Source organism: Cynoglossus semilaevis, chromosome 1, assembly GCF_000523025.1.
Source record: "Cynoglossus semilaevis isolate Cse_v1.0 chromosome 1, Cse_v1.0, whole genome shotgun sequence".
In the NCBI taxonomy this organism is placed as follows: Eukaryota; Metazoa; Chordata; class Actinopteri; order Pleuronectiformes; family Cynoglossidae; genus Cynoglossus; species Cynoglossus semilaevis.
In genome coordinates this window covers 6,599,633-6,618,210 of record NC_024307.1, presented here as the reverse complement: position 1 = coordinate 6,618,210, position 18,578 = coordinate 6,599,633, and the positions used below count along the sequence as shown (strand labels likewise).

The following is an 18,578-nucleotide window of genomic DNA, read 5'->3' as shown; positions in this document are numbered from 1 at the left end:
GCTGATGAGGCCTGTAACTGCTGCTTTATTCATCGTCACTGTAGGTTATTGTAGGTCAAAATATCGCACGTAGCTTTGTGAAGGCAGCCTCTCCCCTTACAGACTGTTGACATGTCTCCTGACAACCAGCACGGAGCGGCGTTCGGCGTCTAAAAGTTGACCGTGATCAGCAACTTAAAGACTCAGCGAGGTGTCAATTTACATTTAGACAAAGAGTTGTGTGGTATTAGAAATTGTATTTTGTGGTGTAAATTAATTTGTCTAAATCAGATCTGCCCAGACAGTAACAACTAAACGTTACATCAATTAGCATAAATTATGTTAGTACCAAAATGTTAGCCTAGGAATAGCCCAATGTGAGCCAAAATATTGTGGTAGGTCTTCTGCCTCCCACCTGCCTTCAGAAGGCTCAAGGTTCAGTACCACCCACAACCAGTAGGCGGTTTGTTTTCTGTTTTTCTTCAACAGGAACGTATAAATAGATTAATAGTTGTCTTTGATTAATTCGAAGCCAACTTTGTATTAAACGTTTTATTGGTAATACTCTATGCTACACCACTCAAGTCTCTGGTGGGGAATATACTTCCTTATTCATCCATCATGTTTCCATTAATAAGACCTTATAACATCCACAAAGAAACTAGCGATGGACTTACTGAAGTCTGAAACTAAGGACTTAAAGATGACACTCATGTTAGCTCTACACACTTTTGCTAAAGGGACTCTTCTGACACAGACTAAAGTATAGTGAAATATGACACATGCAATATATTTAGGTCGGATGGAACAAAGGTAGAGCTTTTCCATCATGAAGATCCAGCAATAGTGAAACGCAAAGGTTGTAGTTTACTGTTGTAGGAAACTTCAATAAATCTAAAACTGAAAATCTTGTGAGTGTGGTGGAAATATACAAGTTAAAAATATTGCAGAGAAATTACATAAGAAGACTTAAAAAAACTTGAAGTACATGGGAAGAAAGTGCTGGACTATTATTTCTCTCTCTCTCTCTCTTAATCTCTCCATATGTCAGTGCAGAAGAAAATAATGAAAGTGTGGTTTGACAGAGATAGAGTGTGTCTATTCGCCCATGCTAAAAGGCTCCTTCCTTCTCCATGCCCTCCAGGATCAGCCCACAATTTAAATCTTTGAATGCATCATAAAAGTACAGTGCCTTTATAGGATACTCTAAGGTTTTATGTAAGAATCCATTACTGGGGAATATCTTTTTCTGAAGGGAGGCATTTTTTATTTAAGCTTGAATGCACTCATGTAGCATCATGCTAATGGAGGCTAATCTTCAGCACAATGAACCCTGAAAAGATATATTTGTGTCAAGGTGAAACTACTCCAGGTAGTGACTTGTGAAATGAATCTTTTCTCTTCATAAAAAACAAAAAAAACACTCAGCACATTGATCAGCTGTTTTTGTGAGTAAACATCAGGGTCAGCTACAGTAAGCTGTTTATTTTATTTTTTATATTTATTGCTACATCAGGAATAGCCTACCTTTCAAGGTGAACTGTTCTCTGTCACTGCCCTGGTTTTAAGTCTCTTCCTCAGACTCCCCTGGGAAACTCTCATCGCCTCACGTGCAATTCTTTCTCCCACACTCGTCTCTTTGAGTTTTACTAATTATGTCATGTTTTTATTTTTAATCAAGGGCTTGTGTGTCTTTGGCAACTAAAAACCGCATGATCGGAAATGCAGCAAAGAGTCAAGTAAGAACATTCACTTTTCAGCCTGTTGTTATGTTTGTATGTTAATGCCAACCTTTTATATAAAATATGTCATATTTTTCCTACTGTTTACATTTTTAAAAATGTATATTGAAAATTAATTTCCTCTTTGCAGGTTATAACAAACTTCAAAAATACAGTTCATGGCTTCAAAAGATTCCACGCTCGACCATTTGATGACCTATTTGTTCAGACAGAAAAGCCCAAACTGCCTTACAGTTTATGTAAGCTGGTCAATGGAAACACTGGAGTTAAGGTAATAAGACACTGATGTCCTTCAGGTTTCTAATGTGCCCATTGTCCTCTGGGTTTAAACATGTACACAAACATTATTTATTTGACTGTTGCTCATCTCCAAAAATCACACCATCCTCAGATCTGTTCACCCCCAGCTCCACTCAGCTCCTCTCTCAGATTGCACCCCTCCACAGCCAAGGTTCCATGTTTGTACACAAAATATTTCAAACCACTGTATGAGTATGAGATTAATTAAAACAGCTACAATGCTGCCATCTAGTGATTTGGCAAAACCCAGACATTGTGTCAGAGAAAAACACAATAACGATTCCTACAGGTATTACATAATATGCTAATATCGGGCTGATAGTATTGGCCGGCTGATATTAGTGGAAATCCCTCCTCTTCTTTTCTCCTAATCCATAAGGCTTAATGGTTTCAGTCCTCAGTTCCATTTACCTTGTAAATTTCAGCCTCACTCTGTGTCTAATCTGCAGGTTCGTTATCTGGATGAAGACAAAGTGTTCACAGTGGAGCAGATCACAGGGATGCTGCTCACCAAGCTGAAGGAGACGTCAGAGAGCGCCCTGAAGAAGCCGGTGGTGGACTGTGTCATCTCAGTGAGTGACGGACACCGATGCCACTGATAGGATCCACAGAGTGTTTCAATGAAACGTATCGATCTTTGCTTTGCTTTTATAGGTCCCAGGTTTCTTTACAGACTCAGAGAGACGGTCAGTGTTGGACGCCACTCAGATCGCAGGCCTCAACTGTTTGCGACTAATCAATGACACAACAGCAGGTCAGTGTTCTTGGATAAATGGTAACAGTAAAGTGTCTGATTTGGATTGTGAAATCTGCCCTCGTTGTTGTTGTACAGTGTTGATCGAACTCCACTCTCTTTTTCACTGCTGCTCTAAAACAGTGGCCTTAGCCTATGGGATCTACAAACAGGACCTCCCTACTCCAGAGGAGCGGCCGAGGAACGTGGTGTTTGTGGACATGGGACATTCATCATTCCAGGTCTCAATTACAGCCTTCAACAAAGGAAAACTCAAGGTTGGTATTTGATTTTTGTTCTTACTTAAACACATTTTTCATCATAAAATATCTGCATTGTTTGACTCTCTAATGTCTGACAGGTCCTGGCCACAGCGTTCGATCCCTACCTCGGAGGCCGTTACTTTGACGAGGCGTTGGTGAATTACTTCTGTGAAGAGTTTAAGAGCAAGTACAAGCTCAATGTGAAGGACAATCCGAGAGCTCTGCTGCGTCTGTACCAGGAATGTGGGAAACTGAAGAAACTGATGAGTGCCAACGCCTCTGATCTGCCCCTGAACATAGACTGCTTCATGAATGACATTGATGTTTCCAGCAGAATGAACAGGTACAAGAAGTTCTTTTATGAAATGCTTACATCACAAAAAAAGTAACATTTTTGTAGAGTAACCTTCTTCAAAATTGTAACCCACAGGGGCCATTTTGAAGACATGTGTGCTCAGTATTTATTGAGAGTCGAAGTACCACTCAAGGCAGCCCTGGAACAATCAAGTATGCTTCTCAGACTCGCTATAATTTGAAATATTTTATTTGCAAATAAAAATAAAAATCAACTGAATCTTGTTTGTTGTCTTGTTGCAGAACTGAGCCGAGACGATATCTATGCGCTGGAGATAGTAGGAGGAGCTACGAGGATGCCGGCCATCAAAGAGAGGATTGCCAAGTTTTTTGGTAAAGATGTCAGCACCACGCTCAACGCAGATGAAGCTGTGGCACGAGGCTGTGCACTTCAGGTGTGTTGTGTCTCTGGATGTGTCTCTAAAAGCTAATGGTGGCTAATGGCCGCAGTGCCCTATAATGTAATAAGCCTGTTTATTTCTCTGCTGATTGCACGGCCGTAGTGTGCAATCTTGTCTCCAGCGTTCATGGTGCGGGAATTCTCTATCACAGATGTGGTTCCTTTTCCCATAACTCTTCGCTGGAAGTCACCAACAGAGGGCGGACTGGGGTAAAGACACGTTCACGTTAGCCTTTTTTTAAAGTAATCACAATGCAGAATAGTGCAACATCATTTACAGCTCTCCCTTTTCCTGCCAGCCTGTGTGTTTCTGATACAGTAGGAAACGAGCTGGGTCAGCCAGCCTGAGGATAGATGTTTTTTGCTGACTCTGTGACTTTTCTCAGACTGACTTTGCTTTTCCTTCCACTGCGTTTTTCTTCACAGAGACTGCGAGGTGTTCAGTAAGAATCACGCTGCTCCGTTTTCCAAAGTAATAACCTTTCACAAGAAGGAGCCCTTTGACCTGGAAGCCTTTTACAGCAGCCCTGCAGATCTCCCGTACCCTGACCTCCGGATAGGTACTGCTCCTTTTCCACAAGGCCACTGAATATTCCTCCACAGGTCGTTGTAAACTGGCGCTTATTTTAAGATGTGACATTTATGAAGACATTTTCCCCAGCAATACAAGTATTGCCTCTGGGGAGATTGAAGTGTCATTAGGATGTTTTATTGGATGGCCCTGTGGGACCAAGTCCCTGTTGGGATGTAGACTTTAGACAGTAATTAGCACCAGGGGGCAGTCTCCCACAGATGGCCCCTGTCTGTGCCTCTGTACAGTTTATGTGTGTGAGGGGTGTGTACCCTCAGGTGGGTTTATAATTATCCTTCAGTGTTCTCCAGACAGTCTGTTAGAACAACATGTTGAAGTTCTGCATTAACTGCCGTTGAACAAAACACCCAGTCTGTTTCTGCTTGTTATCAGGATGTTTCTCGGTCCAGAATGTGGTTCCTCAGCCTGATGGCGACACCTCAAAGGTCAAGGTCAAAGTGCGAGTCAACGTCCATGGCATTTTCAGTGTGTCGAGTGCGTCTCTGATCGAGAAGCAGAAAGGAGAGGGAGAGGACATGGAGATTGAATGTGAGCCCATGGAACAGAATGACAGCGGAGGAGAGGATCAGGTATTTTTGAAAGTTCATTTTGCAGCTTATTATTTTTTAACAAGCATGCAAGTTTTTATTTGATTAAGTCAGATTATAATCAGTTATTACAAAATATCTACATTAACTTAGCTGAGTATTTATGTGTTTGTGTGTCAGACCAAAATGCAGGTGGACGTTGAGGGCCAGAGCCAAATGGATCAACAGAATGAGGAAAGCAGGTCCAACAATAAGGTCTGTCTGTGTCAGGCAGAATTGAAATGCATTGAATTGTGTGGTTTTACTGAAATGATGTTCAAAAAATAGCTCACATACTTGTATTTTTAGTGTGGATTAGTCTTTCAAAGTACGTTCTGGTTTCCCCCTCTCCAGGACGGTGCCTCTGGGGAAAAACAAGACCCAGCATCAGGAGGAAGCAAGCCCAAAGTCAAGGTGAAAAGTATGGATTTGCCTGTCGTAGCCAACACAATCCGACAGCTCAACAGAGAGGTTCTTCACAACTTTGTGGCGTATGAGGTAAACACACAGTTAATCTGATTATTAATGTAAAGAAAATTTTATTTTTTACATTACACTGTATTTTATAATTTCATCAATTTCTGTTTATTTAATAGATTGTGTCATTTTAGTCCTGGAAGTTTATTGGATGGATAAATATAAATCATATAATAATTAAATTATTAAATATTAGTTTTTTAATTTTTTAATGTGAATGTTTATTTACTTATTTTTAATTATAAGTAATTATTACTTAATTATTATTACAATTATTTATAAATATTGTGACTCATATTTTCTCAAAATATATATTTTTTAACCTTACAGCGTCAGATGATTACACAGGACAAACTGGTAAAGGAGTTGAATGACGCTAAAAATGCAGTGGAGGAGTATGTCTATGACCTGAGGGACAAACTCTGTGGAGTCTACGAGAAGTTCGTCACAGAGGAGGTCAGGGCTGCTTTAATAATACAGCAGTGATACACATCAGCGGCATGATTAATAATTCATCCTGTTTGTGTTAATACAGGACAGTAAACGGTTGACGCTGATGCTGGAAGACACAGAGAACTGGCTGTATGAGGATGGAGAAGACCAACCCAAACAGGTCTACGAGGAGAAGCTAGACGCACTCAAGGTTTTCATTCAGTCTACGTTTCATTCACAACAACAATGCCACACAAGCCTGCCGAGAGACAGTAACACTGAAATATTACTCTGATGTGTATTTTCAGAGGTTGGGTCAGCCCATTCAGGACAGGCACAGGGAGCAGGAGGACAGACCGAGAGCTTTTGAGGAGTTGGGGAAGAAACTGCAACTCTACATAAAGTTTGTGAATCTCCATAAACAGAAGGTACAGTATTTAACCATATCCTGTCTTAACATAAAATTTAAATCCATCAAATTGCATTTGGCATTTACACTGACATTTGACTTCCGTCAACTCCCTTTCCAGGATGAGAGATACGTACATTTGAGTGCAGAGGAAATGTCCAGTGTTGAGAAGTGTGTGAATGGGAGCATGGCCTGGATGAACAGTAAGATGAATGCACAGAGTAAACTCACTGTAACCCAAAATCCTGTGGTCAAAGTAGCAGACATCATCACCAAAATACAGGTATTTATATGATCAATTATTTGCAAATAATCATTTAAGAAATCAATTATTAGAATGATCACTTAGAGAGCGGTGACGATTTCTTATGTGCATTTACCAGGAGCTGGATACTGTATGCAACCCAGTGATGAACAGGCCGAAGCCCATGGTGGAAGAAGCTCCTGACACCAATGATCAGAACAGTGGAGCTCATAATGGTCCCACAAACAGGCAAGGAGCAGATGGAAAAGGTCATCAGACAAAGGCTGGCACCAAAGACATGGAGGTGGAATAAGATCCTCAACTGAAACACGAACTGTGCTGCTATCACTGCGTTACCCATCACTGACATTTAGGAAAGTAGAAGCATTTTCACCTGGGACCAAGTGTTCAACCTCAGCAGGCCTCACGTTTGTGGTTTAGGTTTTTCCTGCCCTTCACTGAACTTTGTTGTTTTAACCCTTTCACTTCACATGTTGACAATGTCGTGCTTTATTCTCTGAAACATTTAAATACCTGAATAAATTAAGAACTGCTGCAGTAGATAAAACTTGAAGTAAGTCAATTCCTGTGTAGCACATGGAAAGGTCTGCATCATGTTGGACCTTCACACCTGTCTCATCGACGTCCAGAGTGAGCAGTAAATGAACTCACCTTAAGGAGAGATAGTAAAGCACTGTTCACAGAGTAGCTGTTATGAAACCATTAGTTTGTATGCAATAATACAAATTATATACAGTATATATATATATATATATATATGTATTTGACAATTGTGAAAGTGCATATGTAGAAGCTGTAAATACCTTTTTAGTAAATAAAGTAGCCAGCATGTACATAAAGAATATATTTCAAGTGTTAATGTTTACACTCAATGTCTATACATTAGTGTAATTAGTAGTATGTTACATTTTTCACTATTGGTGATTTAAAAAAGGTTTCTCCTACGTTTACAAATAGTTTAAAAGTAGTTTTAGTTTCACAGCTATGGTTCAGATCCAGGTTTCTACCTGACACATACAGTACTGCCGAGGGTTGTCTATCGTCATGACAACTGGTAAGGTGAGAAGCTACAGTTTTAATTTATGATTGATAAAAATCAATGGGTTAAGTTGTCTTTTTAATTAAATGTTAGAATAGGGCACCTGGGCTGAGATTAAAAAGTGAATATTTACATAAAGTACATGAAGTACCTAGTGATATGTTATACACCTGTTCTCTGTTTACAGGATTAATAGACATTTAGACACATAAATCCATCCAGCAGTTAAAACTATGACCAAGATATTTAGCAAATGCTAATGTTACATACAATTACAATTTGGAGTCTGATGGTGAAAGATGACAGAGCCATACAGTATTTAAAGTAAACTAAAATATTGTTAATCGGTCAAAAAATAATATGGGTAAAAATATTTTGTTTTGAAGCCTAACTGCTAATATTTTTACCCAAAATATATATAGCAAGAGAAAGTTTTTTACAGGTCCTAAAATACAATAGACTCTAATGGCTACAGTTTGGTGATTCAATCGAATCGAAAAGATAAAAGGAGCAAAAATAAACAATCAACAACACAAAAAATATCTAAACTTTCAACCAGCATACACTCAGTGGCATATATTTAACACGTGCGCAACTCATACACATTTACAAATTAATAACGAACTTACTAAAACAAGCTGTATTATACAATACAAACAACGAACAAATTGCTTTCTGTGTTCAAGCGAACGTGGGTTTGGAGCCTGAAGGGGGTGTGGCTAACTCGACTTGTCATGTAACGTTGGAGCCGTGACGTCAGTGTACGTTTAACGGGCGGACACATTCAAAATGGAAGAAATGGCAATGTTTTGGAGGGGAACGCGACAAAAACAATTTTCGGCCTGGTGAGAGCTCAAATCTTGACCGTGGATGGTCTGTGTACGCGTCGCAGTGGCTCACAACCAATCTGCATGTTCAAGGCCACCGACAAACGACAAAATGAGCATTTCTATCGGAGATAAAATTGAGGTAAGTTGTTTTGGTGGGCTAACGCCCATCTGCTAACGTCAAACTCGTTAGCTAGCGAGCACTCTTAGATAAGTACAATATTTTTAAAATATTGATATTTCTTTCTATGTTTTTTAAATAATTTTGAATGCATTGGTCGTTGGTATACTAATAGTGCAACATTTTACAACGAAACTTTACCATATGCCATGAGTGGCTTTAACTTTCGTAGGCGTTGCATTGGCTTTAGTGTATTAAAAAAGGTAAACGGTTAAACTTTTGAAATGCAGATAAATTACTGGGGAAATATACTTTAAAGTTACTTTGCTTATAAATATAATGTTTATCGACGCATTTCTGTTATTTTAAAACATAGAAGAGGATGTATGTTGTTGGCTGCAACGTTATAGTGTATTAAATTATGCAAACGATATGATAGAATAAAGTACGATGTTCTTTGTATTTATTGCGGTGTCAATTAGCCCGACGTTTTGAAACAGACCTTTAACTATCCTTGTTTAGTGAGTTCTGAGTAAACGCTTACTGTAGAAAACACCTGGATTTGTTATTGTACATTTGGTAATCTTAGTGGATAATGAGTAGAATTTTGACGAGTTAGTGTTTGTAATGTGACCGTCTGTCTGTGTGGGTTATGATTATCAGCCCCTGTGTGTAATCCTGTTCTCCGGGGACAGTAACCGTTGCTGTGTGTACTAGACGCAGCGGTGTGTTAAACCCCAACATGCTGCTTGGAAACGGCTCCAAGTGGTCCCTTGTTAGCGGGAAGAGAGCCGGGATAATTGAAGGCTTTGGTTGGCCATATGACAGTGTCAGGTGTTGTGGGTTTGGTTGACAGTTAACAGTTTGTTGTGGGAGGATTTGTCCTTTTTGAGGTTAAAGTTAGTGGCAGACTTGTCTATCGCGGTACCTCCAGCATGTCGCAGGAGAGAGGGACCAGGTTTGATCAGGTCATGGACTACTTTTTTCAAAACTTTTCTGTTGACACTAATTGCTGCAGAGATGAGAAAAACTGTGTACCATATACTCAGGAGCTCAGGATTGAGGTATTGTTCTTTTCCAAAACCCTGGCTGTTTGTGTTATTGTTATTCAAGTGTCAATCCATATTTAATGTTTTTATTTTTTTGTCTTTTTTTCCCCAGGACTTTAAAGTCCTCACGCTCCTTGGTAAAGGCTCCTTTGCATGTGTTTACCGAGCAAAGTCAGTGAAAACTGGACTAGATGTCGCGATCAAAACGGTGAGAATCTTCAGAATTTCTTTGTTACTAATAAGGTCAAAGTAGCCTGACCTCTCTGTGGCGAGACAACTAATAATACCTGACAGTTTAAGGATAAACTGAGAATGTTGGATAATTAGACCTTCTGTACTCCCATGAGAGTCTTGTGGTCCCTTGTCTCCCTTCAGATGAGGTCAGATGAAGTAGTTCAGTTGTATTTTGTGTGTGTGTGTGTGGGGAGGGGGGGGGGACAGATTGACTATTAACCACCTGAACCAACTGCACTGTTGCAGGACTGTACCAGACTGAATGTAGACCACACAGTCTACAGGTGTATAATTATCTCTGTTGTTCCCATCTACAGATAGACAAAAAGGCGATGCACAAAGCTGGCATGGTCCAGCGTGTGACCAACGAGGTGGAAATTCACTGCCGTTTAAAACATCCTTCGATACTTGAGGTAACAGTCGCTGCAGATGTCGTATTTTCATTCACTACGAGGTGTTTTTTTTTTTTTTTTGTCATCACTTAATTGTTCTGATGTATGGTTATCGACTAAGGCATGAAAGCACCTTCATTAAGGGAGACTGATAATAATAATGTTAAAGACATGATACGAAAGAGAATATTCAATTTCAGTTACCCTGGTGTATTGTGTTATCGTTGCCATGGTTATTTTTTGTCTTATTATTGCACAACATTCTCCTGCTCTTATTTCAATTTTTTTTTCTGTTTCTATCATTTGGGGATTTGAGTTATAAATGTAGTGGAAAGTAAATGGGTAATTTCTCTCACTTAAATATAAATAAATCACACATGCCTCACACTTTATCTTCTACTTTCTTCACTTTATTTTCTAAATCCTGCAAATGGTTTTATTTTTTTCTTTAGCGATTATAAATGTAGATCCCTCTGTTCCAAATCTGGTAACCTGATGTTAAACATTTATCAGCTGTTTACTATGCTGACAGCTTTCCTACAATTCAGTTGTTAAAAAAACTCTGTATATCTGTACTGTATATCGTCATGCCCATAGTATCGCAGTATATTGCAATACATTGTATTGTTGCCACTGTATCGTAATATTTATTGTATTTTCAGATTCTTGCCTCTATTATAAATGAATTTACTTTTTTTTTTACTCCAGTTGTACAACTACTTTGAGGACAGCAACTATGTGTACCTGGTGTTAGAGATGTGCCACAACGGAGAGATGAGTCGGTTCCTAAAAGAGCGAAAAATGCCTTTCTCTGAGGAGGACGGTAAGGCAGTCGGATTTTGCACGAAATACTTCGCTGTAACGTCACTGTTGTCGCTTCACTCGGACTAATCCTTCTGTTGTTTGTCTTCACAGCGAGACATTTTATGCATCAGATAGTGAAAGGAATGCTGTACTTACACACTCACGGCATCCTGCACAGAGATTTGACCTTGTCCAATCTTTTGCTGAGCGGCAACATGAACATAAAGATTGCCGACTTTGGCCTGGCCACTCAGCTGAAGCTCCCAAACGAAAAGCACTTCACAATGTGCGGAACTCCCAACTACATCTCCCCCGAGGTGGCCACTCGCAGTGCCCACGGCCTGGAGTCTGACGTGTGGTCCCTGGGCTGCATGTTCTATGCCTTCCTAATGGGACGACCTCCGTTTGACACGGACACGGTCAAACACACTCTGTCCAAAGTGGTTCTCGGGGAATACCAGATGCCTACTCATGTTTCCTTAGAAGCTCAGGACTTGATTCATCAACTGCTCCAGAAGGACCCCGCCCACCGACCAAGTCTCTCCGCAGTGCTTGACCACCCCTTCATGACCCAGAGCCTTCTCGTCAGGACCAAAGACCTGGTGTTGGCCGACGACGGGTCAATGGACAGCGGTATTGCCACCATCTCCACGGCTTGTACCTCCTCCACTTCGGGCAGCAGTGGAAGCCGCCTCCAGAGGAAAGCCAGACACGTGGTTGGTCCTGCCCTGCCCAATCGCATGATGCCCATTCAGGGTCTTCACCGGCAGCCTGTGAGCGGCTGTTATGAGGATGGAGACCAGTGGCAGGTGCCAGACAGTTTTCACACTGAAGGCAGGGGCAGGTCAGAGCGAGCGGGGGGAAACAGTCAGCCTCACTCTCGATACCTGCGAAGAGCACACTCCTCGGATCGCTCGAGTTCCTGCGCCTCGGGTCAAGGCTTGAGTCACGAGTTGGGCAGATGTAGCTCTGAGGACATGCTGACTGGAGTAGGACGTCCAGTGTTCTCCATGCCGACAGCCCAGCAGCCATTCACAAACCACGGCAGACTCCCGTCTCCTCCTGTCAAACAGTCAAAGTAAACGTTCTCTACAGTCGAACATTTGATCTCCTGTTTCATTTTTATTCTGACACTGACAGATTTTAATGTTTAATTGTTTGTTTTTTACAGTTCTGGTTACTCATTATCCAGTCAAATGTCACATTCATCAAACCCACAGTTTCAGAACCTGGAGGGAGTCACAAACTGGTTGAATAATGATGGTGAGTAAATACAGAAATATGATGACGTCTCCCTGTAACCCCAGGTTACAGAGAGCCTTTAAACCTAAAGTGTTAAGAATAATGTTTCCTCTCCCTCAGCCTCTGGACACAGGCCAACAGACGGCAGCACACACAGCAGCAGCAGCATCAGAGGACCTTTAGGGGTCCACAACTCCTGGTCAGAGAAGCCCGTCGGTAGAGTTTTAAACCCACAGCACAGTGGTCACCACCTCCAACATCACCTGTCCTCTAACGCCGACTCAAACAGAGAAAACATACCGGGAGCCGATTTCCAGCCTCCTCACAGCCGAGAATTTAAACCTCCTCCAACCAAACCCAGCACAGAGAAGAAGAAGTCCCTCAAAGACGTCGTCTCTCCGCTGTGTGCGGCCAGACTGAAGCCGATTAGACAGAAAACAAAGAACGCCGTTGTAAGTGTTGTGGGAATCCCCTCCCTCCAATCCTGACTGATTGTTTATTAACGTCTGCATTTACTTCCCTTCAAGGTGAGTATCCTGGACACAGGAGAGGTTTGCATGGAGATGTTAAAAAGCATCAGCAGTCAAGAGAGAGTCAAAGAAGTTCTTCGGATTTCACGGTGTGGTTCTATGGTGAGCTGGCAGGAAATTTAATACCAACATAATGAGTTTTCTCTTATTTTATATTTAGCTTTTTTCTCCTAAATCCTGTTGATAACAAATTATTGTTTCTTATAGACCATAACAAAAACACTAAAAGCTAACATGAACTTTACAGAAGTATAGTTTTAAAATAGGATGTAGTGAAACAGGAACAAACGTTAAATCAATCAGGTTTGGAAAACCACTGCTTTGCGTTCACTATAAGGAAGTTAGTACTTTACTTCAAGTGCTAACTAACAGAGTTGATCACTTTCTCGTCCTTCCACTTGAATCATATCTGCCTCACGACTTAAAGCACTGATGTAATAGTTTACCTGTTTTTATGTTTGTTTTTTAGGTGACTATTTACCAGCCTAACAATGGAAAGGGTTTCCCTGTGCTGGACTGTCCTCCTGCTCCTCCAGAGGACATCCTCATCTGCAGCTACGAGGATCTTCCAGGTATTCTTACAAGAGGCTTCACACCTCACTCAACATCTGATGTTGTTGGAAAAAAAGCCAATGCTTTCTAACTAACATCAACTGTTTTCAATAGAAAAATACTGGAAGAAATACCAGTACGCCTCCAAGTTTGTGCAGCTGGTCAAATCCAAAACTCCAAAAGTGACTCTTTACACCAAGTACGCAAAGGTCATGCTGATGGAGAACTCTCCCAACGCAGACCTGGAGGTCTGCTTTTACGACGGTAAGTGGATTTTGTGTGAATCACAGACGATGTGCTTACAGCAGGAGGTGACTGTTGTTGCACCGTGAGTTAACGCACACCTGTGTGTGAACATGTTTCATGAAGGAGCCAAGACGCACAAGACGCCAGAACTGGTGCGAGTGGTGGAGAAGAGCGGGAAGTCTTACACCGTGAAGGGGGAGGTGGGACTCAGTGGTCTAAGCCCAGAGAGTCGGCTCTACGTGGAGCTGTCTGATGAAGGCCATAGCATGTGTCTGTCACTAGAGGCCGCCATCACTGCAGAGGAGCAGCGCAGCACCAAGAACGTCCCTTTTTTCCCCATAACTATTGGCAGGTGAGGACCAGTCTGTCCTTCAACTATGTATTGGTTTTATTTTATTTTATTTTTGGGGGGCAAATATATAATTATTATTTTTATTTTAGGAGACCTACCAACTCAGACTCCCCGTGTGCGTCAACACTGCCCTCCCAGCCGGCACCTCCGGACACAGCTTCACCTCCTCATCCACCACATATCACTCCTTCAGTGAGTGTCTCACGGTCACATCTGCAGAAATCCAAAGTAAAATAATTCTGACAATAATTAAATAAATCTGTTTTCAGATGATTTCCTACGATGGCTCTGATTTCACCTCAGCCAGTCTGAGTAAGAAGACCTCTCCAGTCCGACAGGACCTGGTGCAAAGCACGGGAAAAGTGGTGAAGTCAATATTTGTGCCCAATGTTGGATGGGCGTCCCAGGTATGTGGTGGTTGAACGAACATCTGTAGTAAAAAAAAAAAAAATCTTTTTGGTTTTATAAAATGATTCCTTACTTTTTGATTCTGTAGTTGACAAGCGGTGAAGTGTGGGTGCAGTTCAACGACGGGTCTCAGCTGGTGGTGCAGGCGGGGGTTTCCTGCATCACATACACGTCTCCTGAGGGAAAGATCACCAGGTACATGAAACACGCGATTATGTCAGGAAGAGAACTCAGTGTAGAACCTCTAGAGCAGGGGTGTCAAACTCATGGTTTACCTTATTAAACTAATTGGATGCCAAGTGGAGTGGACCAGTACAATCATAATTTAATTAACTATAAATAACACTCAATTTTTCCCCCTTAGTTGTCATGCAAAAGGGTACAAGTAAAATTAGATATTCATTATTGTTATTCATATTTAATGAAATATAATTTTACAAAAAATACTCAGAACATGAAGTGTTTGTGGGGTTTTTTTTTTCATCAAGCTGGCCAGATTGAACACTCTAGCAGGCTGGTTTTGGCCCGCAGGCTGTATGTTTGACACCCCTGCTCTGGAGTAAATAATGTTTCTGAAAATCTAAGTTATTTAAATTCAGACTCTGTGTGTCCTTCACAGGTATAAAGAGAATGAAAAATTTTCAGAAACATTATTTAAATTCAGACTCTGTGTCTCCTTCACAGGTATAAAGAGAATGAAAAGTTACCAGAACACGTGAAGGAAAAGCTGCACTGTCTCTCCACCATCCTGGGTCTGTTGGCCAACCCATCCACACATCACAGACAACTACATTCATAATGGAAGAAAGCATCCCAGCAACACAGACCTAGAACAGAACTGAACGTAGCATTAGAATCCTTTGTCCGTCGTCTGGTGTCCTTGTAAATATATCTGTCTTTTTTTTACTTGTACAGAAAACTAAGATTATGAAAATATATATTTTTATCTTAATATGAAACCATTGTATAGAGACAATTGGCCTACTGGAAAATGTGTTTGTGCATCTGTCTTTTTTTACTGACTCCAGTTCTATGAAATATTTGATTCATAAATGCTGAACCAATAAATCGCTGGAGGCTGGGTGAAAAACTAATCCTGTTTGCTGTGTCTACAAGACAAGAAAGTATATCTGGTGACCTTGGGTCAGCACTATACAATACATTAATAATAATAATAATAAAAATTAAATCATAAAATGGAAAGAAATCAGCATAGTAAAATACAGTAAGATGTGACGTCAGAGTGACTGAATGTTTCACATGAAGGCCAGCGATGACCTTAAACAATGATGGGGAACAGATGATGGATGAAGTCAGAGAAATCACGGAAGACGGAGAAGTTTTGGCAAACTTTATGTACTGTCCAACGTCACATCAAGTATCACGTGGTCACGTTCTCTCAGGATCTGACAGGAGGCGGGGTTCACTCCGCCAGGCCATCAAAGGGCCACAAAAAGAGACAAACGGCTGACGCTCACACCTACAGGAGTACCGGCCTGTTAACAAGCGTAGAGAGATCAACCGCGAATCGAACCAGTGAACGAGACATTATCTTGACCACAGGTGTTTTAACCACATTTACCACTGTTTAAATCATTCAATTGCTATTTTACCGAACTTGTTTTTTTTTAAGTGAATATCAAAATTAGAAAAGCCAGCGCTTTTACTTACAGAGAACCAACAGGTGTAGATAAGTTGTATCTCTGAGCAATCACCAAACAACAAGCTGCAGTCTCCCTGGCCGTCTCTGGTAAACCTTGTTGAATTCAACGTGAGTTCCCGCCTCTTGAGTAGTTCGACCAATCATCGTACAGAAATCCCGCTTAATCGGAAGTGACGTTTTTAGCGTCATCTATCAAATCGGCGTTCAGCACCCCAATCAAAACAAAGTCGAGTGCTACTCTAAAACGTTTCAATTTAAACCCATACGCATGCGTATTCGAGAAGGATTTGTTTTTGTGGCGCAGGCGTTAAGATAGCTTCTTCCATTCCGGCAAATATGGTTAACCAATAGAACTCTTTGGTCGCGTTTTAGCGAACTTTTATCTAATAAAAACTCGAAAAAGCAATATTTGAATTCCAAGAATATTTGAGTAATAATTAATAATAAAAATGTTTAACCTTGGTATGGTAAATATATTATGCAGTTACTGATCAGTGAGACGACTAAAGCAGACCAAGAGACAGTCAGGTGAGGTTTCACATATTTATTTTCCCCTGTTGATTTTGGCCATTTAATTAAAAAAAGGTCACAAAAATGTGTATTCCTTTCAATTACAGAACTGATACAAAACAACATACTGTACGGATGTAGGCCTTCGGCATATATACACATACTGTACATGACACCCAGAAAGTAAACGTTCAGGTGGAAACTGGAAGAAAGACCTGCGTGGTTGAAAGAATCAAAGACAGACGGAACAATTACTACCATTTATTTCCCATTTAGAAGCACACCCAGGAACACGTAGGACACAGTATAGTGGTGTACGCACATTGGCCTTTTATACTTGAACGGAACAATTTCTCCACTTCGCCCCATTTCCTAAGTAAGGAAACACCGCTGAGGAGGGGGAAGGATGAGAGAGTTTCTCCTGAACCTGTGGCCGAGCTCGTAGGTGATTCTTGGTTTTCTCTTGTCCTGCAGGGGCGCTGGTGAGGAGGCAGCACTGATATGATCATTTACAAAAGCCAGCAAGAAGATGTTTTTCTTCTCTTAGGTACTGATAGAAGAAATGGAATCAACTCAGAGGAACTCTCCAGGACAAGAGAACACGAGAGCAGGTTCAGGAGAATTATGCATCGACATGAGCTGTTCTCCCACTAGATGCTAGAGGGCGACAACAGCACCAACCATGACTACAACTTCTGTCCCTTTAACAACCAGACCAAGCATTTTTACTATTATTCATAGTAAAATGTCCACTGTCCTAAAAACACATGCTTTCAATTAATTTATATAAAACATTTCCCCCCATAGAATCTCAATAAAATAAAGTTGCTCTTAATATCTATGTCCTTACATTTACTAACAAAAAAAAAAAAAAAATCTCACAGTGAACATGGGGAACCAGAGCGGGCTCCTCTTCCTCACCCCCTCCCCCCAACACTACTCCTCAAATAAGATTTTAAATGTGATGCGAAATACAGCAGCTGGAGCAAGAAGAAAATGGAACCAAACAAGTGGAGGGTTTCATGGACTGCAGTTTGACTGAAGAAAACAGCTTTGATGGAATAAGTGATTCACTAACATCTGGACAGAAGGGAAAAGCTCAAGTCTGCCTTGAGTCACCCTCGGAAATCTCTGGATCCCTTTGGAAGAAATCATGGAATTCTCTCTGTATAAATTACAGAGAAAAGGAATGTGACACTCGTGGTCTTGCTGCACTGGAGCTATGACTGGGAACGAGGACATTGTTTGTCTGTTTGATGACACACAGTATTACACTCATCACACACCCACACACCTATAAAAAGTGATGCGACCACAATCACCTGAAAAGAAACAAAAACCTTGGTCATGAACTCGCCCTCGCCTCAACCTTTTGAAAAAATACAATTTCTTGGGTAAGTGTGCTTCCTAGACTGGTCACATTTGATGGCACTTGAGAGCGAAATATCTTCAGCTGTTTCTAGATTTGAAACTTTTCATATTTAAAAATCTATTTTCTTTTCTCTTTTTTCCTCTGACTTCTACCTGTTGGCCACAGTCACAAAGCATTCTGGGATCTGCAGTGTTCCAACGCCTGGTCACCTCCCCTCTGAGCGACTTTGTGCAGAGGAGTCAGTGGTTCTGACCACAACACAGACACACAAAAGTGGCACAGTACCTGTGTGTGTGTGCGTGCGTGCGGTAAATACCTACAAGGGATTTAAACATTGCACATTCAGTGGCACATCCTGACTGGTTCCGTCCTGTTAACTACCTCATCTGGACCCTCGCGTTACAGAAGAAGAGAAGAAGAAAGGTAAAACATCAGCTATTAGGCAAAGTTCACATTAAAGTACTGTTATGCCTGATTAGACAAAACCAAAGATACAAAAAGGCAGAGGAGGAAAAAAAAAAAAAAAAAAGTTAACAGCCGATCACCACCATTTCCAAGAACTATATAGGAAAAGAAAAAGTTTGTTGATTAGATATATTATAATTAACATCATAATTATTATGATTATTATTCATTAATATTGTCACCAATGACATTTATTTTGTTCAGGGACCAGACAAGGGGGGGGGGGGGGGGGGGGGGGCGGCGGCACGCCGGCGCAATCA

General features: G+C 41.0%; 3 protein-coding genes across 4 annotated transcripts in view; 2 read left to right on the top strand and 1 right to left on the bottom strand.

Annotated features, from left to right (window-relative positions):
- The window catches only part of hspa4l (heat shock protein 4 like), a 7,639-nt gene extending 591 nt beyond the window's left edge, over positions 1-7,048 (top strand). Inside the window, exons 1-19 of one of the 2 annotated variants that reach the window (XM_025057158.1) lie at positions 7-190; positions 1,661-1,718; positions 1,852-1,992; positions 2,471-2,593; positions 2,676-2,775; positions 2,899-3,032; positions 3,116-3,360; positions 3,448-3,524; positions 3,615-3,766; positions 3,875-3,981; positions 4,198-4,331; positions 4,736-4,932; positions 5,071-5,145; positions 5,284-5,427; positions 5,737-5,862; positions 5,942-6,049; positions 6,147-6,266; positions 6,369-6,530; positions 6,631-7,048. In XM_025057158.1, coding sequence (XP_024912926.1) covers positions 1,692-1,718; positions 1,852-1,992; positions 2,471-2,593; positions 2,676-2,775; positions 2,899-3,032; positions 3,116-3,360; positions 3,448-3,524; positions 3,615-3,766; positions 3,875-3,981; positions 4,198-4,331; positions 4,736-4,932; positions 5,071-5,145; positions 5,284-5,427; positions 5,737-5,862; positions 5,942-6,049; positions 6,147-6,266; positions 6,369-6,530; positions 6,631-6,804 — 2,346 coding nt within the window. In that variant the 5' untranslated portion in view covers positions 7-190; positions 1,661-1,691 and the 3' untranslated portion in view covers positions 6,805-7,048. Of the gene's footprint in view, positions 1-6; positions 191-1,660; positions 1,719-1,851; positions 1,993-2,470; positions 2,594-2,675; positions 2,776-2,898; positions 3,033-3,115; positions 3,361-3,447; positions 3,525-3,614; positions 3,767-3,874; positions 3,982-4,197; positions 4,332-4,735; positions 4,933-5,070; positions 5,146-5,283; positions 5,428-5,736; positions 5,863-5,941; positions 6,050-6,146; positions 6,267-6,368; positions 6,531-6,630 lie in introns of those variants that run through there. The other variant, XM_008307881.3, reaches the window with a different exon arrangement.
- Positions 7,049-8,254: 1,206 nt separating this feature from the next.
- On the top strand, positions 8,255-15,418 carry plk4 (polo-like kinase 4 (Drosophila)). Its single transcript, XM_008307904.3, has 15 exons — positions 8,255-8,520; positions 9,661-9,756; positions 10,100-10,195; positions 10,883-10,997; positions 11,090-12,056; positions 12,150-12,241; positions 12,341-12,672; positions 12,748-12,852; positions 13,220-13,322; positions 13,417-13,566; positions 13,672-13,900; positions 13,990-14,092; positions 14,170-14,307; positions 14,397-14,503; positions 14,993-15,418. The coding sequence occupies exons 1-15, from the start codon at positions 8,422-8,424 to the stop codon at positions 15,105-15,107; spliced, it is 2,847 nt and encodes a 948-aa protein (XP_008306126.1). The 5' UTR covers positions 8,255-8,421; the 3' UTR covers positions 15,108-15,418.
- A 713-nt stretch (positions 15,419-16,131) lies between these two features.
- The window catches only part of itpk1b (inositol-tetrakisphosphate 1-kinase b), a 36,915-nt gene continuing 34,468 nt past the window's right edge, over positions 16,132-18,578 (bottom strand). Inside the window, exon 12 of the mRNA XM_008307917.3 lies at positions 16,132-16,210. Coding sequence (XP_008306139.3) covers positions 16,132-16,210 — 79 coding nt within the window. The remainder of the gene's footprint in view (positions 16,211-18,578) is intronic.

What these genes read in the sequence shown, in the direction of transcription:
- plk4 (XM_008307904.3), top strand. Translation starts at nt 8,422, where the DNA reads ATGGTCTGTGTACGCGTCGCAGTGGCTCACAACCAATCTGCATGTTCA. An exon ending in CCTCCTGTCAAACAGTCAAA is followed by an intron (nt 12,057 to 12,149) that starts GTAAACGTTCTC and finishes TGTTTTTTACAG; the next exon opens with TTCTGGTTACTCATTATCCA. An exon ending in AAACTGGTTGAATAATGATG is followed by an intron (nt 12,242 to 12,340) that starts GTGAGTAAATAC and finishes CCTCTCCCTCAG; the next exon opens with CCTCTGGACACAGGCCAACA.